This window comes from Aspergillus fischeri, genomic scaffold (assembly GCF_000149645.3).
Source record: "Aspergillus fischeri NRRL 181 1099437636245 genomic scaffold, whole genome shotgun sequence".
NCBI lineage: Eukaryota > Fungi > Ascomycota > Eurotiomycetes > Eurotiales > Aspergillaceae > Aspergillus > Aspergillus fischeri.
Window position 1 is genome coordinate 1,306,916 of NW_001509773.1, and position 21,871 is coordinate 1,328,786.

A 21,871-nucleotide genomic window follows, 5' to 3' on the forward strand; every position below is an offset into this window, starting at 1 on the left:
TTGACTGTTTTGAATGAGTCTGCAGAGGTCACTTTAGTTGACTTCGTTCCATGCCAGTCGTGTCCCTAGAATCTCGCACTGGCGGGGCTTTGATATTCTGATTTCAGTTCTTAGATATTTTCGGTACCTTCGGGAGTATCAATACAGGAGGTTGAAGATCGTTTAGGAAGTTGAAGGTTATCTACATGCTTCGCAAGCCACAGTTCACCATAGTCTAGTTCGCTCCCATGCAAGGCATCTCTCATAACACTCAATGCAATATGCGCCTACCGCTTTCCCTTCTTCTTCTTCTTGGAACTGGCACCTCCACCTTGAGCTTTTGGCTGTGTGGTAGCCGGCGTCTCCTCCGCCTTCTCATTGACAACACCACCCTGCATTCTCTCAGCAGCACGCTGCTTGCCCTTCCGCCCCTTGGGTCGATACGTGGACCGGTCGCGGAGGGGTAACCAGCGTTCCGGATCGGGAGCCTTGTTAGGATCGTAGTCCTTAGGAAGACGCGACTTCCTGACCCGTTTCGTCGCGCGGGTCTGGCTCTCCGCTGCAGTCCTCTTCCTCGCGCCGGCGATCGCGGCGGCAGCGGCTGCCGCTGTCGCCGAGGAAGGAGAGATGCCCGCTTGCTCCAGGGCGGCAATATCAACGTCTGCGATCAGCTCATCGACAGCTGGGAGCCTTTCGAGCTGCGACTCGACCTTGGCGTAGTCGAGGGTGGCCTGCGAGGCGACGTAGCCGGCCACTGCGAATTGGTCGCCGGTGTTATTCTGGTACAGATCCTTGAACAGTCCTCCGGATAGAGATAGGTCTGCATGGTCAGAGGAGTGTAGTAACGAGGCTGCTGCGGCACGGAGGAGTGGTACGGGGGCTTCGGCGCGGTTTCGCCAGTGGTTCGCTGCCTTGGCTAACTCTGATCGAATCTGACCCTTGCGGCCTTCAAGCTTGTACAAGGACACCAGCACCGTAAGCAGGCCGGGGCTGAAGCGGATATCCTTGTCCTGCTCGGCAATGGACTCGTCGAGGTTCTGGAGCAGTTTCTCCAGCGTGTTGATGGCAGAAGTAGTATTGCCTGCATTGACGTAGAGCTGAACGACAGTCAGGACCAGCCCGATGTCCTTGGGCCGTCTCTCCAAGACCGGGAGGATGGCTTTCAGGGCCTTGGGCCCGGTTTGGCCTTGTGCGTGTGCGGCTGCGCTGTAGACCGAGAGCAGGTTGGTCCTAGCGTCGAGCGAGGGACATGCTGCTTTGGATAGTACTTTGGATGCGGAGCGGATGATTCCATCGTACTTCTGGACTAGAAGGTCGGCTGCGTGAGAATTACCCATCATGACATTATTCTGGTACTCAAAGAGCTTATCGTTGTCGGTGGAGTCGGGTGTCTGACGCAAGGCTTTGTACAGGGCATAGGGATTGGCGGCCGTGTCTTGAACGAGGGTGATGTTGTGTTGGGCAATCTTCTTGGTGGAAAGCTCAGGGATACTGTATCGATGTAAGCTTTTAGTTGCAGTGCAATGAGCCAACTGGGTTGACATACTCGTCTACTGAAATCTCCTTGAGCACTGACTCAGCCTCCTCCGACTTGCCTTGGCGGAGTAAAACGTACAGCTGCTGCACCGAAATGGGGAGCAGCTCAGCGGCCCTGTCCTCCGGGGTGAGGTCTTCCGAGGTTCGACAGAGTTCTGCAACATTGTTAATGCCATGCTCGCCAGTCGGACCGGCGTGCCATCGGTACGAACCTTTTGCCCGTTTCAGCAGCATTTCACCCTGCGCAAAATCTCCCTTGGCGATACTCAGACATGCCGCGTTGTATACAGTCTCGAACGCTTCCAGATCCTCTCTTGTTGGCCTAGCATGTCGTACGAACTCGGCGTATCCTTTCCACTGCAATTGTGCATCTGCGGCCCACGAATTGATCCGAAGATCGTTCTCTTCATTACCCATCGAGGCCTTGTCCTTGGCCAATTCCTCATAAAGTTCGGCTGTCCGGCGAAACTTCTCGGCGCGATAACTCTAGATAAAGGGAAATCCATTGTAAGCCGCGTCCCTTCCTGATGCGCTGTTTACGGGGGTTCTAAATGAAAAGGAGAAAGGACTTACAGCTTGAGCCTCCAGATGGTTGGCCCCTCTTCCACGAGCTAGACGGGATACGACATTGATCGCCTCATCGGGCTGACCGTGCTTGTAGAGAGCATATGCGTATTCCAAGGCAGCCTTCTTCTTCAACGCATCCCCGCTTTCTTCAAATACTCGCAGGCAGTCCTCGTAGCGGTCAAGTTTCAACAAGGCCACCACTTTGACAAGTTGGGCATTGATATCCGATTTGGACTTTTCCAGCGCCGCATTGGCGGAGCTGAGCATCTCTTCATGGTCGTCAATGGAGGCTCGTTGCAGCAACGAGCTCAATGACTGCGTAGCCATGGCGGCGGGGGTGTGATTGGAGCTGCGGTTGAAAGATATCAGCACAGAAAATGGGTACTGCGGAGTTCGGTTATTGTTGATCAAGGCTTCCAGATGCAATTCCGCCGTTATGGCAGGTTGCCTTTGTTGTTTGAAGGCGAACTGAATAATCCGGGGTTCTGGCTCCAATCCTCCACATGCCACAGTGTGCGGAAGACAGATATTTCCTTATTTGGGAATTTGCATTTGTGATGTTTGTGGACGACCGTAATTTCTGCATGCTGGATGACTAAGCCAGCTTCTGCGCAGAAGCTCTAACTCCGTACTGATACTGCATTGGATCTTCGTTAAAAATTACTATTAATAATAGTGTGCCTCAAAACTAATATGATCAATTATTAATGCTTCTATGAACACTAGATATCTCTGTAGCACTACTCTGTATTTCTTGAACCCAGCAGTGTCGGTTGCCGATAGTCTTATTGGCTGAGGGTGGTGGATAATCAATGCTGTCTGAAGCTCTCCTGATCCCGTGATCATTCTGAGGCACGTTGCATCTCTATTCACTCATGGACATATATCATTGGTATGGATCTGGACGAGCAGAGAATGGACGTAACATCCAGCAAAATGGGTGCAGTTACACTTAGGGAGTACTCCGTACTCCGTACACACCTTAGTTCCGCAGGCCTAGATTAGACACACGTGACGCCAAGATACTCGTCGTCATCCCGGATCTCCACTCGCTGTGTTGAGCATTGATTTTCGTCTGAATGCCTCATTGCTTGGATGTCTTGGGTATGGAACTGTCAGTTCTTACGCGATCTGCTTGGTGGCGCGTCATTGCGCAAATAATAGTGCAATGTGGTGTAGTCGCTTGAACCCCTTCGCCAATTATCCAATTGCGTCGTCTTTGCCACTGCCGTTTCTCCGTTCGTAGTCTAAATAAGAGGGACACTGCAGGTTCGTTCCAATAATAGATAGACAGGATATTGAAATTCACTGACAGGCCAAGCAACGATAGGATTAATTGACAGTTGACACACTGCCATCTATGTAGTACCTCGTCCTACTTCAACAGAAACGGATCCTCCATGGTGGTATGCTACTGAGAATCAGAGTGAAGACGGATGAGGTAGTTAGTCGACGAATGCATCAATATCCATTACTCCGTACATGGTCCATCATGACGAATGAATGAGGAGAAAATGAAGCGCAGTATCTATGGAACAGGACTCCATGAGACGTGACCTTGAGGATCAAAAAAGCCATCATGGCCAAGGTTAAGGGACGCGGCCGCTGATCCATAGTCCACCGGCCCACTTTCCCTAGCCGTTCGTGTCTTTTTATTCGCCTCTTTGCGTCTCCATGACGGGTTTTTTACTCGCAGTCGGCGTTGCATCCCACCATCCCGTAGTTGAGGCCCCAGGCACATTGGAGATACTTTTCTTTTATCCGGAAACTTAACTGGAGACGGACTTCCTGTTTGCCTCCCTTTTCCTTTTTCTGCCCTCCCTTTCTTTATCTTTCGTCTTGTGTTTCCTTCAGTTCTGAAGCGGACAAAGAAGGGAAAGGAAGACTACCCCTCTGTCCTCTCTCTCTCTCTCTCTCTTTCTTTCTTGCTTCCCCTATATATTTGCTTCAAGGTCTAGACCCGGCTGTGACCTCCTGATCCGATTAGCCTCCCCGTCCCTTTTCCCTATCGTCGGAGGGGCTCCTATATTGGCCTCTCTCAGTCCACGTCCTCAACTCCAATCCAGTCTCTTCGCGGTCGGTCGGGATGCACATGCTATTGTCGACACGGTAATCGGTTTCTGTCTCTATCGTCGCTGGCCGTTCGAGCTTGGGTTGAACGAGGGAAAGCGGAACACATACAGGATAAACTCAAATGTTGTCGAAATTCGAGGAGAAGCCCAGACCGGCAATGGGCGCATCATGGATGTGGAAAAGGAGGGTTCTGCGCTTCTCTGTCGCGCTGCTTCTCGTTGCTGGTTTTACTTATGAACTGTGGCCCGGCGTCGAGTATATGCCCGAAGAACCCCCGACAATTATACAGAATATCACCATCACCTCGGGCGTCAAGTGCGAACCCGACTTTGACGTTCTCCGCCGCCTGGATGTTCGGAAACTTTCTCAGTATGAACGGCGCGAAATGATCGTCGCTCGTTCCTCGGAGCCGGAGCTCCCCATCCGACAACGGCTCAATATCCCCTTCCTTCAGCAACAATCGTCGAGCGATGAGGCTCGTAGGCTGGGTCTGCCGTCGCAGGACGATTGCTACATTAAATCCCCGGTTACGGTGGAGGTGCCTCCATCACCTGCGAATGTGGATGCTTCGCATATCGACTTTGGCGTTGCTACGACTTTAGAACGGCTGAACGACTCGTTAGACGCCTTCACCCACTGGGCTGGTTACACACGCACTCGTATTTTCGCCTTGGTCGAACCGGATGAACGAGTGGAGGAAGTCCAAGCCAAGGCGGATAGCCTGGGGATCAACCTGTTTGTGACACAGTCGGAGGAGGAGTATCAGACTCGATACTTCTCATTGGTGGCGCATCTGGCGAAGAACATGCGACCGCGGACACGCTGGGCCTGCGTGATTGACGATGACACTTTTTTCCTGTCCATGGCAGCCTTGGTGGATGCGCTTGCCGAATACGACGACACGAAGCCCATGTACATTGGAGGTGTGTCGGAGAGTGTTTCGCAGATTGGCATTTTTGGCCTGATGGGATTCGGCGGCGCGGGCGTCTTTCTGTCTCGTCCCCTGGTGCAGCAATTGAGCAACCACGACGTCTTCGAAGCCTGTCAAGCCATGCCTCACACCGGGGACCGGAGAATCTCGCTCTGCATATACCAGCACACGGAGACGAAGCTGACGGTGGACAATCGACTGCGGCAGCTCGACATGCGAGGCGACGTGTCAGGGTTCTTCGAGTCCGGACGCGAACCACCGCTATCTGTGCACCACTGGAAGTCATGGTTCCAGGCCGACATGGCTAAACTCAGCGTCATCACGAATCTCTGCGGGGATAAGTGTTTTCTGCGCCAGTGGCAGTTTTCAGACGGCTGGACCCTCACCAATGGCTTCTCCATCGCCAAATACAGTACCGAGATCGACTTGGACGATAGGACCATGGAGGTCTCGTGGGTCGGCGACAACGGAGCCGTCGACGAGTCGTTCATGCACGCGCTCGGTCCTCTCAGGCCCAAGGACATGGGCAAATTCAGCTATATTCTCGAGGACTCGGTGTTCCTTGGCAACCAAGTGCGCCAATGGTACGTCCACCGCGACGCCGAGAAGGGCGATCAGATCATCGAGTTGATCTGGAAGATGGCATAGACCTTATTCCCACACTGAGATGACTTGTGGTACACTCACTGTGCGGATATCGTTCCTTTCTTCACTCTTTGCTTATGCGATGGCTATTCTAGACGACGCCTTCATGCCTGGCATGTTTTCACGTACATAATTCTTCCACTGTCCATATAGACTTTTGAGACCACTGCACCCGCCTTTACCAATATTTAATCATCTCTTGTGGCTTTAGGGTGGCTTGCTCGAGGGTGGCTTGCTTTCTTGCTAATAGGTCTCATAATGATATGCAATATACCCTTTCATGCTCCAGTTTGTTTTCATCTTAATTATATCGTATGATTCCGGAATGTAGTCAGCTTTCGGGAAGCCTAACACGCAACTATAGACCGTGCTCTAATAGCACGACCTCCGCAATAGGCATTTCAAGTCATGGATCTAACTATTTATCGAGCACCTCAGAAAGATACAAACTTGCCCGCCTCTTTATCCAAATTTTAGGATCCATCCTTCTTCGGCTTCGGCACCCTAGTCTAGCTTGAGATTGAGGCTTCGATTCAATCCATTACAGAACTAATTCCTGGATCGATAGGAATGCTTATTCATATGCCTACAGTGAAGAGTATTGGAGCTATACTCTGGCTTGGGCCCAGCCATGATGGTTAATCAAGAAAATGAAATGCCACAGCACATTATACAACTTCTTTCTAGGTCAGACCGTTGAAGTGAACTTGGCCAAAATGCAGAGTATTTTGTGACAGATACAATAACGTAGCAATAAATCTCTCTCTGTCTACACATGATTTCAGATGGAGATAGATACGTCCCATCGCGTACGGCAGTCACGGACTGACTGACTGCAGGCTAGCCCACGGAGCGCTGGTTTGTTGCTTGGGCTTACTGATTATTTTCGCGTCAAAGGTACGCCCGAGCATAGCAGCTGGGGCTAGGGGATATGTCTAAACTCCGTACACTTGCAACCCATTATTCATCCTTGGATCGCCGAGTCTTATATAAACAAACATATGTACAGATAATCACCATAAGGATATACATCGAAGTCACTGAAAAATACAGACCACAACGCGGGTATCCGGATCCATATCTACATCCGTTTCTCTACTTCGTAGTCGATTATCGTGCCGCCCGAAGAAGATGGGTATCGTGAAACGTCATGGAGGATGGAATATGCGGTACCGAGGCAGGGACAGAGACAGGAACAGGGGCATGGTCCGATTCCTCTGGCTCTGGCTCTGCGGCAGTAAGCAGGTCCCATCTACTCTGGCTTTGGTTGCGCCAGGAGGGCGTGGGTTCCGAGGGAGGTGCGGTGATGAGGGGGAGAAAATTGCTCATGTTAATGGAGCAGTCGAGGCCGAGGATGCTCTTTGAGCGATTGAGGAGGGCGGGGAAGAGGTATGAGGGGGAGCCGCGAATGCGGGATAGGGTGCTGAGGAGGCCCCAGAGGAGTTCGCGGGGGTCAACGGCCGATTCGGCGAGGTGGTGGGAGGCTTTCGAGCCCAGGGAGCGGGTAACGTCTGCGACGGCCATTCCTATGTCGAAGAGCTTTTGTTCCTAGAAGGAAAGGCAAGTCAGCAAGTCGATTGGTCGGGTCAGGAGATTAGGAGGCGGAACTGAAAAAGCTCACCATGCCAATTCCGTGGGCATCGACTGAACCCTGGGATGCAGCACCGATCACATCCATCACGGCCTTTCCTACCAGGAGTGGGAGATGGAAGGGAAGGACGGCGTCCTCTCGCGACCCGGGCTGCGAGACGTGCGCCATGGAGAGCTTCCAGATCATCGCCTGCAGCCACTGCTGTGTGACGAGGATGTCGACTCTTTGGATTTCTACTACCCCGTCCAGCGACATGGGTTTGCAGAGACTCGACTGGATGGAGGATATGGGAGGCATCTCGGAAAAGCCATCCCCGCCACCGGCAGAGATCCAGTCGTACAGGTTAGGGGTCAGTTTCTCGAACATGTTGATCAGATTGATGAACCCGTAGGTCAGAATGGGATCGTCCGAGCAGAGAACTTGCGGTTTATGGATGGAGTTGCGTAACATGACCGGTTTCGCTTGCTGCAATGCGTAACCCCTGAATCGTTCAAGGCGTCAGATTCGGCTCTCAAGCAGCAATTCCCGTCGGATGCAGATAGACTCACCTCTCTGTGATGAAGAGCAGCCAGAAGACACGCCTTCTTTCTTCTGCTTCTTCCGGACTGAATTCGGAGTAGGTCACCTCCCGATGCAGGCCTAGGGTGAAGATCATGGATGTAGCTTGGCACAGGTAGAACCACGCCTGCTCCTGTTTGTCAAGATTGCCATAGCAAGCAAACAGGAAGAATGAAGTCAAAAGACTCTCGATGCTGACTTCATCCACCGGATCACACTCCTTCCTTGCCCGTACCGCCTCTGCGAGCAGTTCTTCCCCCGACATCATGTACTGTCCCTCAGTGTTGAAGGCAGAGGGGTCCATGGCACCATCAAATTTGAGCTGTATATGAGTCGCGGCACACAACGAAGCCAGAAAAGCATACCTCCGCGAAGAAAGTCTTTCTAGCTGGTGGCAGTCCGCCTGTATTCCCTCCTTTCGCACCACTGGCATGATGGGAAACAGGTATTTAAAGTAGACATTCACATGTGCCAGTAGAACAGGTGACGAGAGACGTCTTGAAAAAGGTGAGCATTGACCGGTTCCAGAGTCAGAAATGGAGTTAGTCGAGTCGGGTGATGAGACCAGTTCCGGAGGCGCCAGCCGTGTCAATGAGTCCAGGAACTCTTGGGAGTTGAACTGAGCATCCACCAGGGAAAACGGAGGAGACGTGGGAGAGGCTCCTATTGGGTAATCCCCGGCCTCTAAAAGGAACTCTTTGTCCAGAGTATGCTGTCGAGGGCCATAATGCAAGGTATCTCGAGATCGTGAAATGAGCGGATGGATAGGAGCCAGAGGATAGAGAGTCCGGAACTTGGGGCCTTTACGGCGCAGAACATCGCTGTAGGAGCAGGAAAGGAGGAGCCGAGAGCACTTGTCGCATGGGAGCTCTCTCGAGCACTTGATCTTTCGACGCCTACAGTTGTCGCAGGCTTGCTTGCACGGTTTCTGTTCAGATTTCGAGGGGGTATCACTGGGGGAGTCCATTGCCAGACACGGACACAAGGAAATTTCTTAGGGGAAAAATGAAGGATATAGTGTGTAAAGTCAGGAAGAAGATATTATGGACACAACCTTGCATGACCAAAAAATCTCAACGGCTTGAGGCCATTGTAGATCGCTTTTCATAAGACGATGATAGTCACATGTAGCATTCAGCCATGAGTACAACCATGACCAGCACGATATGAAAGTCAACAAACAGAGGTCCAGGTTGAAACAGGAGATAAGTTCAAGGAGGGGAAGTAAATCATGAAAAAGGACAGAAAAAAATCTGGGGAAGAAGCGGGGAGCTGCGAGGAGCAAAATGAAGCCAGTTTAGAGCATTTTTGAAACCGGTGATAGACTCGATTCAATACTACCTACTATTCACAGTTCTATGCAGCTGTACTGCAGGTACTAAGCATGGCCGAGATCAGGGCACAGACGGCTGTAATGGGCGTATGGTCGTATTGTAAACTTGTATCCGGTGACTATGGTCAATACACCAAAGTTGTTCACTAGGGTACCTTTCTAGGCTAGATCAGGTCAGGATGATACATAAATACTGTAACTCATGGTATTCTTGGTAACAGCCATTATTATGTATATTATTAAGGCCTAGGGGCTGGGTGCCTCTATTAGGTAGGACCCCGCGTTATCCCACCATCCACTGAGACTTTCACTAGAACCTTCATGGAACAGGATCGCAGCAGCATACGAAGGAGGGAGAAAGAGAGTTGTTGTCTAAACGGCTGTTGAAACTCACTAACCTCTATCTTCATGCGAGAGAATGCACAATATACCCTTCATCCCCACAGTTTTTACTTTAATCAGCCCCCCGGATCTCGCCGCCACCTACCACAAAGTTTCAATCGTGGGGATTGTCATGGAGTACGGAGTAGGGAGATGCAACATGGAGTAAACCGAATAAGGGGGGTTGATTAAAAGGGCTAATGCCAGCATGTCTACGAACCAACCGATTAGACATGGTGTTATGGATGCGTTATTTTGTGCAATGACCCTTCAAGTAGCAGATAAAGAAGGCATCAGGGATAAGAGTCATACCATTATATGTGATGACGATACATTCTGGTTTAGGTGCACCTAGTGGATCCGAGAATGGGTATTCGTAGGTATCCTAGTCGCCATAGTCCGTAGGCTCGAGTTGATATCAATGAGTGTAACCCGAATACAATGGCGCCTTGTTAGGCACTAACTAAACTAAAAAAGAGGCCACTGCCCATAGAACGAATGGGAGTCCATTCAACTGCCGTTGTTTGCTTGCTTTGGTCCAGTTTGCCGAGGGGAGGCGTGCTGACAGCCACCTTAAAAGATGATTTCGGGAAGCCGAGGACAAGCACGAAATGACCAGCTGATGACTTGCCGGTTATAGGATCATGAGATGGTTCCTCCAGCTCGAGCTTCTTGATTGCTCCCGTAGTCGGATATGAGAACATCTATCGTCACAGGTCGCTACAGAAGGGCTTAAACACGATTGACCCACGCGGAGAGTTATACTGAAGTGAATCCATTAATATTCCATTGATATCATACGGATGAGATCAGACAATGCCAGTCTCACGGCCTCACCGAGAGATCCAAGTGGGTTATATTATCAATGATTCGCATGCAACATTAACCAACATTACCCAGATATTTCTACTGCCTCGGGAAATTATCGGGCTCACAGCCAATCAAGGCTCTGGTATCAGATGATCTGTGAGCGGATACAGGTAGGTACCTTAGTGTTCAGGAGAAGGACATTGTCACCAATGAGGGTCCTTTTCTTGTCCTGCAACCTGATTACAGAGGGTAAAGGTCGAGGGAATTTTGTTTGTTGGTTACTATTAGATACGCCCACTACATTATTTGATTAAAACGCTTAGAGCGTGGCAAATGCTGCGGACTAAGAGGTAACTTCGAACGTCTTCCCTGGCTCCGCCCGTATATTCTCGGTCCGACATGTAATTTTTGTTGTATTGTACTGCAGGTTCGAATATCGGCTGTAATATACACGGTAACATCACCGTATCCACAGCCGGCGCGAACCCCGGGCTCGGAGGAATGCTTTTCCGGTCCCAGTTGCCTTTCTACCCCCTTCTCGTGCATAAGCTTTCCCCCAGTCCAATACTCCAATTACGTTAAGCCCCCCACACGAGCCTAGCGTGGACAAGCAACAGAGCCAGAATAGGAAGCCCAATTCTAATAATCCTGCGAGATGAAAGCTTCTTCCTCGTCCCAGCTTCCAGTTCTGGGATCTTCTTTGCGGAGCTCTGCTCGGGCATTTGACGGAGTAATTCATCAGTATCCCAGGGATCTTCGCTGAGTCTCTACTGTCAGGCCAGCATACCACGCACAGCAGTAATGTAAGTGGGGTTCCGTCACAAAGGCAGGAATTGGCTCTCCAACGTATCTGCTCCGGACCTGGAAATGATATAAAGGGTGACGATCCCTCGTTGGAAATGGCCTTCAATTTTCTTTCGGTTAGCAACAGCACGGTTTGGTCCTGTTTTCCTGAGACTTTCACCATGGCCAGCCTCCTGGGCCTCGTCGCCAGTGCTTGGCTCCTCCCCACGGCCTATGGTGCAAGCCATTCGCTTGCGCCTAGCACGTCCGCAACCTCAGCACACGCGCAATACACTTTACCATCTTCTATTGACGTTGGTGCTCAATTGGTCGCCAACATCGACGATCCCCTTGCCGTCGACGCACAGTCTGTGTGTCCGGGCTACAAAGCCTCAAATGTGCACCAGACATCCCAAGGTTTCACCGCCAGCCTACAGCTCGCGGGCGACCCATGCAACGTGTACGGGACAGACGTTGATTCGCTGTCTCTGACAGTGGATTATCTGGCCAAGGACCGCCTGAACATCCAAATTGTTCCTACCTACGTGGATGCCTCCAACGCTTCTTGGTACCTCCTCTCGGAAGACTTGGTGCCCCGGGCTCAAGGCTCTGGCGTGTCCGCCTCTCAAAGCGACTTTGATGTGAAGTGGTCCAATGAGCCTTCTTTCAACCTCAAGGTCATTCGCAAGGCTACTGGAGACGTCCTCTTCGATACCGAGGGCTCCGTCCTGGTCTTTGAGAACCAGTTTATCGAGTTTGTCTCTTCGTTGCCCGAGGGTTACAACCTGTACGGTTTGGGAGAGCGCATGGCCCAGCTGCGGCTCTTGAGAAACGCGACCCTGACCACCTATGCAGCGGATGTGGGAGACCCGATTGATAGGTATGTTGCTGACCATGGTTGAAACCTAATGTACGAAGTCGACAAGCTTACAATCGGCTCTCCAGCAACATCTATGGACAGCATCCGTTCTATCTCGACACTAGATACTATACTAAAGGCACGAATGGGTCTTACTCGCTTGTCAACACGGACGAGGCGGACTTGTCGGAGGATTATGAATCATTCTCCCACGGTGTCTTTCTGAGAAACTCTCATGGTCAGGAGGTTCTTCTGCAACCCCGCAACATCACCTGGCGCACAATTGGTGGTAGCATCGATTTGACTTTCTACTCCGGTCCCACGCAAGCGGACGTCACAAAGAGCTACCAGCTCTCCACCATTGGACTTCCTGCAATGCAGCAGTACAGCACCCTTGGATTCCACCAATGCCGCTGGGGCTACCAGAATTGGTCTCAGCTCGAGGAAGTGGTCAACAACTTTGAGCGATTTGAGATTCCCCTGGAATACATCTGGTCAGTCTGATTTCTGAGTTTATACATATTTCCCAGTTCCTTTTATTTACATTCCTTCCAGGAGCGACATCGATTACATGCTTGGCTACCGTGACTTTGAGAATGATCCCGAACGGTTCTCCTACGATGAAGGCGAGGAATTTCTGAACAAACTTCACAAGTCGGGACGACACTACGTTCCTATCGTTGACTCGGCAATCTATATTCCCAACCCCGACAATGCATCGGATGCGTAAGTCCTTGTTATCTTATCCTCCTTGTTAGATGGTCAAGTTCTCACGAACGTTTGAATTCCAGGTACGAGCCTTATGCTCGCGGGGCAAAGGATGACGTTTTCATCAAGAACCCTGATGGCACCCTCTACATCGGTGCAGTGTGGCCGGGCTTTACTGTCTTCCCAGATTGGCTCAACCCCAAGGCATTTGACTACTGGGCCAACGAACTCGTCATCTGGTCAAAGAAGGTTGCGTTCGATGGCATCTGGATTGATATGAGCGAAGTATCCTCTTTCTGCGTTGGCAGCTGTGGAACAGGAAAGCTACATCTGAACCCGGTTCACCCACCATTCCAGCTTCCCGGTGAACCTGGAAATATCGGCTACGACTACCCCGAGGCCTTCAACGTGACGAACTCTACCGAAGCGGCCTCTGCCTCCGCCGCCTCTGCCAGTCAGGCTTCGGCTGCTGCTGCTACCCAAACCGCCACTACGTCAACATCTACATCGTATCTGCGGACGACGCCCACGCCGGGCGTCCGTGACGTCAACTACCCTCCATATGTGATTAATCATGTTCAGGAGGGTCATGACCTTGCCGTTCACGCCATTTCTCCCAACTCTACTCATGCGGACGGCGTCCAGGAATACGATGTTCACAGTCTGTGGGGCCACCAGATCCTCAATGCCACCTACTACGGACTGCGCCAGGTCTTCACTGAGAAGCGACCCTTCATCATTGGTCGGTCTACCTTTGCTGGCTCGGGCAAGTGGGCCGGTCACTGGGGCGGTGATAACAACTCCAAATGGGGGTCCATGTTCCTGTCCATCTCGCAGGGTCTGTCGTTCTCGCTGTTCGGTATTCCCATGTTCGGCGTGGATACCTGCGGTTTCAACGGTAACACCGACGAGGAGCTCTGCAGCCGGTGGATGCAGCTGTCGGCCTTCTTCCCCTTCTACCGCAACCACAATGTCCTTGGGGCTATCCCCCAGGAGCCCTACCGTTGGGCCTCTGTCACCCAAGCCTCCAAGGCTGCCATGAAGATCCGCTATTCCATCCTACCTTACTTCTACACTCTTTTCCACCAGGCCCACACCACTGGCTCTACCGTCATGCGCGCTCTCGCCTGGGAGTTCCCCACGGACCCGTCCCTCGCCGCCGTCGACACCCAGTTCATGGTCGGTCCTTCCATCATGGTCGTCCCCGTGCTCGAGCCCCTCGCCGATACCGTCAAGGGCGCGTTCCCAGGCGTCGGCAAAGGCGAAGTCTGGTACGACTGGTACACCCAGACCGCCGTAGACGCCAAACCCGGCGTCAACACCACCATTCCCGCTCCGCTGGGCCACATTCCCGTCTATGTCCGTGGAGGCAGCATCCTGCCCATGCAGGAACCCGCCCTCACGACCAGAGACGCCCGTAACACTCCCTGGTCGCTACTCGTCGCTCTGAGCGGCAACCAGACTGCCTCGGGCTCGCTGTATCTCGACGACGGAACCAGCCTCAACCCGTCCCGCACTCTCGATGTCGACTTCCAGGCTACCGCCTGGAGCATCAAGGTCTCGGTCAAGGGTACCTGGGAGGAGAAGAACCGCCTGGATAAGGTGACTGTCCTCGGCGTGGGTGAGAAGCCTTCCGCTGTGACGTTCAACGGCCGCAACGTCCACCCTGGCTCGGTGCACTACAATGCTACCTCCAAGGTGCTGTCTGTGCAGGGATTGCACAGCATGACGCCCCATGGCGCCTGGGCTGGAAACTGGGTTCTGAAATGGTAGTTTTCTACGGATCATACGTGTCTCGTAGGAATGACTTAATGATTGTATAGCTAATCAGATTGATATAGCTGAAACATTAGCTCATGGTTGTGGGCATACTACGAAACACCATGAAAATGTAGCCCGAGACAATAGATCCATGTGTAAGCAACGAAGTAGCCCGAAAAGCTCCGTAGGACTCTTCGGATCACAGATATATAACGAGGATTAAATCACCATCTCCAGACGGCATTGATCGTGGCATTGGAAGGGCCGCACTCATTCGGCACCACAAATGCTCGATTCTGCCCTTCTTCCCAGATAACCTTACCATCTCCCACCCTCTTCCGAATAAATTTGTATTCAAACTCCTCCCCAGCATCCAACATCACGGTCCCGTACCACAAGGGCGTGATGCTCGAGTACTCATTCGCTTCCAACTTCAATGCCTGATGCCGCGCATCCCATTCGCCCAGCGCGGGGATGGACCCGACGAGGAAGATGTCCTCGCCAATGACGGTGGTCGCCAGCACATTGAACCGAACTGCGACGGTACGCCGGGGGGAGAGGCACTCTGGGCTGGGCCACTTGATTCGTTTAACGGGGCGGTAGGGTCCTCGTGCGGAGGAAGGGGTGCAGACTTGGGGGAGGGCGGTGGCGGTGGTTGCGTTTGGGAGGAGAGGTTGGATGTGTGATGCGGAAGGATTAAGAGCACGTCTTCGGGCTTGAACTGCAGTAAGAAAGGATGTGTAGGACCAAGTGAGGTCTTGCGCTGAGACGGGGGAGCCGTCGTAGCGCGAGAATTGCTCTGCGAGGGCGCCATTCGGGGGTGTGTATTTTTGCTGTGAGGTCATGTTAGTACTTGACACTGTTCTGGCAAAAGGCTAGAGAGTGACCCCTACCACGACGCGGAGAAATCCATCTGCGTAATCTCGAACTGCTGCAGTTATAGAGGCAAATGTGCTGGTGTCCTTCGCGTAGGTCCCAACTGTAGCTGATGGGTACAAGTCCTGGAAGAACGCGAGGCTTATATTTGTAACGGCGAGGGACCCCAACCTCTCCCACTGATAAAGTGCATCGTATAGCTGCTCAGCTGCTGCCAAAGTGCACAGATACCAAGGGTGTCCACCTTGATAGACATCCTCTGGGTACCGACCCACGGCTACAGCTTGGCCCTGAGGGATGTCTGCATTGATCGGGTAGAGCGAGCGGAAGGAGTCTACGACTTCTTTGTGGCTTGCAAGCGCCCGCTCAGAACACGGTTGGAACGTCTCTCCGTCGCAGCCCGCATTGGGGTCAAAAGTATGTATGATGCCTAGTATTGAACTGGCATCTTTCCCGGACCGATCACTATACAGATTGGCCAGTATGGACGAGCCAGTCCAGTAAGTCTGCAGGAAACAGAGAACCTGCGGTGCCTGTGACTGGCAGTTCGAACAGGTTTTACCAAGGCTCTGGGTAAGAGCTGCACCTTGGCTGAGGGCTTGATGCTGGACTGCCGTGGTGAAAAATGAGGAGCCGCGAACTTCCTCCCAAAGATCTACCGGATTTGGTCACTGGATTATCCTCCCGTATGAGAAACATACAAACGTACCAAAAGTAGAAGAGTTCCAAAATTCCGTCAGATAGGAAAGGTCGTTCTGAATGATTGGCCAGACGCTTGACTCAACCGTAGAGAAATAACCATTATCCTATTAAAATACTCGAAGTTAGGAAGCTCAATCTTTATCGAAGACAGCAAAAACATACAATCATCAAGTTTGCGTAGGATATCAATGTTGTTGCTCTCAGCGCGGGCCCATCACTCTGTGGACGCCCCCAGGAGCCACGGAATGCCGATCCATCCACCCTCAACTTGGGTTCCCCCAAGCCTCCGCTTGAAAGATTTCCGGAAGGGTTAGAGACAGTCTGCAAGTGCGCCTGGGAATCTATGTAATCCTCTATGATCCTTTGGAGTGCAGGATCGTGATCGGCGGCAAAAGAACCAACGAGGTGTTTGATGGTGAGAGCGGCATCTCGAGTCCAGGTATAGTAGTCTCAACCACAGGTCAGCCAGGTCAGTTGCAGTAAATGAAGAAACCATCATGGTACGGAGGAAATAATCACTCACAGTCCGGATTGCTTTGACTAGGACTAGCGATGACGATGCCAGAGCTAGCGCCGGTCGCCTTGGCCCCGTTCGGTCCGATATTGTTGAACACACCATCGAGGGCATATGAAGTTTCCTGCGCTAACCATGACACCAAGGGATCCGTCGTCTGGGGTGTTATTGTTGCTGGGATCACAATCTGAGCGGGGTCCGAGAGGGCGCTGACAGTGGTCAAGACGCCTATGGCGATCGTCAGGAACTGCCTCCTCGTCATCTCGGCCAGACGCGGTGTTTCATCGTTCATTTCATCAAGGCGGACGAAGACTGCCTCGCATGCACAGCTTTCACATGCTCTTATCGATGAATTGCCTTCAGTAGATCACAGTGATGATGATGGAGGGGAAGTAAGGAAAACGAAACGAGAAACTCAGCGGTCTCACTACAAGGCTGAAAGACACGAACCACCTGACACCCCTTCTTGCTTGCATACATGATACATCATCTCTTCCCCGCGTCAGCCTATCGGTGCAAAATGCGATCGGTCCATTTCCGTATGTGGCGTCGAATCAGCTGCTACGTTTAACGATGATGTTGATCTTCCTCTATCGAAGCTGCAAGGGCGACGCAGTAGTCCACAAACTGAATACCGACCGGCAGATCCTCATGCTGGATGACCAGGGGCGGACATTTACAGGGGATTTATTTCAATCCTTAATGGCATTATCGTCCGCTTCTGAGGTTATTCCGCGAGGATTCTTGATCGCTGACGATTCGAGATGGGTGGAAACCGTGAAATACGCATTTGGTGGTGATCTACTGTCTGTTGATATCCTGCTTCATCTTTGTCTGACGGTTATAAAAGGCCCCCAATGAGTCCCCTACCTGGCTCTTCCCATTCCTGACAAGAGACGAGATTACGGGCTTGTTGAGTGTACAGCACGATCAGCATGCCTATACGCTGGTCATCCTTGTTTCTTTCTTGCCTTGCTGGGACAGCTTTGGCGGCCACTCCAGCGCAATGGCGATCCCAGTCCATCTACTTCTTACTCACGGATCGATTCGCACGGACTGACGGTTCCACAACGGCCTCGTGTGATACTAGTGCTCGAGTCAGCTACACGAGCCTCCCTTCACAAGCCATGGTGTACTGACACGTGAAACAGGAGTATTGTGGTGGTACTTGGCAAGGCATCATCAAACAAGTCAGAAAGCGTTCTCTAACTAGTGTGGAGATTGAGAGTGTAACAATGACTGATTTGGGTCAATATAGCTCGATTACATACAAGGCATGGGCTTTACAGCAATCTGGATAACCCCGGTCACCGAGCAACTTCCCCAGGACACATCGGAAGGCACTGCATACCACGGGTACTGGCAGCAAGACATGTGAGTATCAAGTCATCCCCACATACTCGTATTGGTTTTTGCTGACTCGGTAAGTTATTCGGTCAATTCCAACTATGGGACCGCTGACGACCTGAAAGCCCTGGCGTCAGCTCTTCACGACAGGGGCATGTATCTCATGGTCGACGTTGTTGCCAATCACATGGTTCGCTGGACTCAGCCCATTGATGTACTCCTTGCTGATTGAACCAGGGATATGCCGGTGCAGGCGATTCGGTCGACTATAGTGTCTTCAAACCTTTCAACTCTCAGGCCTACTTCCATCCGTTGTGCTTCATCAGCAACTACGATAATCAGAAAGACGTGGAAGATTGCTGGTTGGGAGACAATGTTGTTCCTTTACCGGATCTTAATACTACAAATTCGGATGTCCAAAAGATTTGGTACAATTGGGTGACCTCTTTAGTGTCTAATTATTCCAGTAAGAACGTACTCTTGGTATCTGCACAAAACCAAGAATTGACCGATATGCTACAGTCGACGGCCTACGAATTGACACTGTGAAGCACGTCCAGAATGATTTCTGGCCGGGGTTCAATGACGCTGCAGGTGTCTACTGCATCGGGGAGGTATTTGATGGAGATCCAGCGTACACTTGCCCCTACCAAGAGGTCCTGGACGGCGTGCTGAATTACCCTATGTGAGTCGCATACACATATGAACCCTGTGCATTGCTGCGCGTCTGACTAGAGCAGATATTATCCGCTTCTGAAAGCCTTCCAATCCACAAGTGGCAGTATGAGCGGCCTCTACGATATGATCAACACGGTCAAGTCGCAGTGCGCCGATTCGACGCTGTTGGGCACCTTTGTCGAAAATCACGATACTCCCCGGTTCGCATCGTAAGTTTCTTCCTAGACTCATCGTCATTCCAGCGTCCTGATGAATCCCCGCTCGCAGGTATACCAACGACATGGCCCTCGCCAAAAACGCCGCAGCATTCATCATCCTCTCCGATGGAATCCCAATCATCTACGCCGGCCAGGAGCAGCATTACAGCGGTGGCACGGATCCCGCAAACCGCGAGGCAGTCTGGCTATCCGGCTACTCAAAAACGAGCGAGCTATACAAGCTCATCGCGACAGCAAACGCCATCCGGAATCACGCCATTAGCAAGGACCCAGGATACATGACTTATAAGGTACGAGGCGCTCACTCCCAGAACGACCATTACAATCAAGCCGGGCTAACTCAATCCACAGAATAACCCCATCTACAAAGATACCTCCACCATCGCCATGCGGAAAGGCTCCGACGGAGCGCAGGTCATCACCGTCCTCTCGAACCTCGGTGCTTCCGGAAGCTCCTACACGCTCTCACTGAGCGGAACAGGCTATGAGGCCGGACAACAACTGACTGAGGTGTTCTCCTGCACCACGGTGACCGTAGGCTCAGACGGGAAGGTCCCCGTTCCCATGGCTAGTGGCTTGCCCCGGGTGTTTTACCCAACGGCTGGGCTGGACGGAAGTACAATTTGTACTTGAGCAGCAGCCATCGCGATATGGTTTCTCTGGAAACTTTCACTGGCATCGATTCTTCGTGCGTGTTCTTTGTAGGAGTGTATATATAGTGAATTGCATGGCTGCGTTGTTTTATATCGATCAATATGGCTAATACTGCTACAATCAAATATATATCGCGGAAAGATAAGATACATCTCAACAAGTGGAACAAGTGACCCTCGAGGATTCATTGTTTGACAATCCGCCCTTGCGATCGAGTTTTAGACATCCGTGCCATAATCGGCTTTCAAAAGAGTATTCAGACTATGGCAATTACAGCCTAAACTCCTAAAGTCTCCTACCTTAGTCGTTACCCCTCCAAACGAAGGATCGATAGACTCAAGCAATGAAAACAGTCGGGACGTCTATGATTTCACGTAATGAAACCTAGCGCCAGAAAGCCAGAGCGGATTTCAAAATTAAAACGCCAAAGTCGAATAATTAACAGGGTTGAAAATCGCCCGACGCAGGGAGGTGAAGCCTGCTTCACGCTGTGAAAAGAGAAAAACTAATACATTACTGCCGCGCTGTACGGACGGCTGTTTCGCGCATGCACGAGGCGCATTCATATTGGTCACAGTGCATGCAAGAATCCCATATACGATTGACAATATCAAAGAATCGCTGTACGAAACGCTTGCAGCTCACCAGCTACACTGGTGAGCATATCGGGCAAGGAGTGTGGAGGAACTTCGGGTATGAGATGCTCCAAGCCACCGTACTCCCCCATCATGGTATCCATCAATGGATTTATGAATGGTATCTGCTGTCCCATGCTCAGTTTCCGAGTATCCCCGAACGCACCTTTGACTGCATTGTGGGGGTTAGGCCCTGCTGCGCAGCGGCGCTTGAGCTCTGTGATTGTATATGAGAAGCGGTAGGCAATGTGATCTTCGTTCGGTGACAGATGAAGCAGGAAGGTTTGGACCTGGTCGATAAGCGGATCCATCGGGCTAAAGTCGCAGAGATTCAGGGCGGCGTAGCCCACGATGTAGTATATCTGATCTGGGAAGGCGAGTGCGTTCGGAAACCGGACCAATAGGAATTTTGAGAGAATGAGGCGCGAATTACGAAGGATTTCTGAGATAAGGTGTTCGGACTCCCAATGGAACCTCATTGCGGTTCGATAGAGTAGTAGTTGGCAATACCAGAGGCTAAGCTCTAGTGTCGAATGTTGCTCGCCAGCTGCTCAATCTGTTAGGGCACCTCCTATGACATATGGTCCACGGTTATTTGCTTACTTAAGAGATGTGCCCACTCCATCTTCCAGCGTTCGATTTCCTCGTATTCAAAGTCTCCCAGCCGCATACGGTGGCTGAAATTCTGCAACTTTAGGGCGATCAGATATAACTGGATCTCCGCCACAATTTTTCCGTCTTCAAATGTAGCAGCTGGGTGCTCAAGCAGTCGTGGACAATGCTCGAGGTACCTCTGCTGTATGTGAAAGGGACGAGCGTTTCCAATGGCAGACCTAGAGGCTCTCTTAGCAAATGCCGTGTAAACCCTTAAATATGGTGAATACATACTGTAACTGAGTCAGGCATAGAGCATTCCATACGCGGAGTTTCGCGACCATGTCATTGTCCACAATAAGCTCGGCAGGAGCATGGTTGAGAAAGTCAAAGGAAATGATAGCGTGGTTGATCGAGATCCCGCTCAGCAACCAACTATCCATTGGAGTCTCCTTTTGTACTGCTGTAGGCCATAAGGCAAGTAGAGTAAGAGCCTGAAGAGTTTCGTGCTTGAGGGGTGTATTATTCCAGAGGACGTTGACTGCTGCATGCCGTATCTGAAGATACATAGCATGGATTACGGATAATGGTATACCGGGAACGTAGCGAGATGCTAGTAGACAAGCTGTACTATAGAGCAGCGGATCTGTAGCTCTCAACTCATTATGAATATCTGACGGATTGTCGACCGAGATCCAGATCCCAAAATGATCAACAAACCTTTGGGATGAGTAAATTAGCGGAGAGATCCTCAGACAGGTCAAAATCAGACAAGAAGGGTGGCATACAACTGAATTAATTTCTGAGATAATTTAGGGTCGATGATTCCCTTGGTGAAAGGATCACCGAGTGACCTTGAATCCGCAGGTAGGACATTTGCCTCACCCACAAAGTCGGACTGCAGGTCCTGAAGGAGACGGATAGGTCTAGGAGCGAAGGAAGACGATTGACTTCCTTCAATCGAAGCGGTCTCATCGGTGATACCACTCCTTGTCAACATGGATACCGAGCTGCCAGATATACTGGGTGACCGGTCCATCATCTGTCGCATCATGCTGGTCATTTCTGTCATACTTCGTTCCAGCGAGATGAGGCGCTCTTCAATGGACGGAATAGCTGCCGTGGCATCCGACCACAT

General features: G+C 51.4%; 7 protein-coding genes across 7 annotated transcripts, besides 1 other annotated feature; 3 read left to right on the forward strand and 4 right to left on the reverse strand.

Annotated features, from left to right (window-relative positions):
* Nucleotides 1-266: 266 nt before the first annotated feature.
* NFIA_105870 (signal recognition particle subunit SRP72) lies at nucleotides 267-2,409 on the reverse strand (the record flags this gene model as incomplete). The annotated part of the gene is made up of 4 exons (XM_001266995.1): nucleotides 267-1,470; nucleotides 1,526-1,670; nucleotides 1,728-2,001; nucleotides 2,089-2,409. 4 exons carry the CDS (start codon nucleotides 2,407-2,409, stop codon nucleotides 267-269), a joined length of 1,944 nt encoding a protein of 647 aa, XP_001266996.1.
* Nucleotides 2,410-3,980: 1,571 nt separating this feature from the next.
* Nucleotides 3,981-4,008: a microsatellite.
* A 268-nt stretch (nucleotides 4,009-4,276) lies between these two features.
* On the forward strand, nucleotides 4,277-5,734 carry NFIA_105880 (glycosyltransferase family 31 protein; the record flags this gene model as incomplete). Its single annotated transcript, XM_001266996.1, has 1 exon — nucleotides 4,277-5,734. The coding sequence occupies one exon, from the start codon at nucleotides 4,277-4,279 to the stop codon at nucleotides 5,732-5,734; it is 1,458 nt and encodes a 485-aa protein (XP_001266997.1).
* Nucleotides 5,735-6,841: 1,107 nt separating this feature from the next.
* Nucleotides 6,842-8,847, reverse strand: NFIA_105890 (putative C6 transcription factor (AmyR); the record flags this gene model as incomplete). The annotated part of the gene is made up of 3 exons (XM_001266997.1): nucleotides 6,842-7,279; nucleotides 7,353-7,803; nucleotides 7,871-8,847. The coding sequence occupies 3 exons, from the start codon at nucleotides 8,845-8,847 to the stop codon at nucleotides 6,842-6,844; spliced, it is 1,866 nt and encodes a 621-aa protein (XP_001266998.1).
* A 2,522-nt stretch (nucleotides 8,848-11,369) lies between these two features.
* NFIA_105900 (glycoside hydrolase family 31 protein) lies at nucleotides 11,370-14,527 on the forward strand (the record flags this gene model as incomplete). The annotated part of the gene is made up of 4 exons (XM_001266998.1): nucleotides 11,370-12,067; nucleotides 12,133-12,540; nucleotides 12,602-12,772; nucleotides 12,838-14,527. 4 exons carry the CDS (start codon nucleotides 11,370-11,372, stop codon nucleotides 14,525-14,527), a joined length of 2,967 nt encoding a protein of 988 aa, XP_001266999.1.
* A 212-nt stretch (nucleotides 14,528-14,739) lies between these two features.
* Nucleotides 14,740-16,899, reverse strand: NFIA_105910 (putative glucoamylase/glucan 1,4-alpha-glucosidase; the record flags this gene model as incomplete). The annotated part of the gene is made up of 5 exons (XM_001266999.1): nucleotides 14,740-15,348; nucleotides 15,409-16,046; nucleotides 16,101-16,197; nucleotides 16,256-16,542; nucleotides 16,617-16,899. The coding sequence occupies 5 exons, from the start codon at nucleotides 16,897-16,899 to the stop codon at nucleotides 14,740-14,742; spliced, it is 1,914 nt and encodes a 637-aa protein (XP_001267000.1).
* A 984-nt stretch (nucleotides 16,900-17,883) lies between these two features.
* On the forward strand, nucleotides 17,884-19,483 carry NFIA_105920 (alpha-amylase; the record flags this gene model as incomplete). The annotated part of the gene is made up of 7 exons (XM_001267000.1): nucleotides 17,884-17,981; nucleotides 18,036-18,144; nucleotides 18,192-18,420; nucleotides 18,477-18,639; nucleotides 18,695-18,841; nucleotides 18,900-19,140; nucleotides 19,202-19,483. 7 exons carry the CDS (start codon nucleotides 17,884-17,886, stop codon nucleotides 19,481-19,483), a joined length of 1,269 nt encoding a protein of 422 aa, XP_001267001.1.
* A 631-nt stretch (nucleotides 19,484-20,114) lies between these two features.
* Nucleotides 20,115-21,871, reverse strand: NFIA_105930 (uncharacterized protein; the record flags this gene model as incomplete). Its single annotated transcript, XM_001267001.1, has 4 exons — nucleotides 20,115-20,581; nucleotides 20,743-20,972; nucleotides 21,028-21,453; nucleotides 21,522-21,871. 4 exons carry the CDS (start codon nucleotides 21,869-21,871, stop codon nucleotides 20,115-20,117), a joined length of 1,473 nt encoding a protein of 490 aa, XP_001267002.1.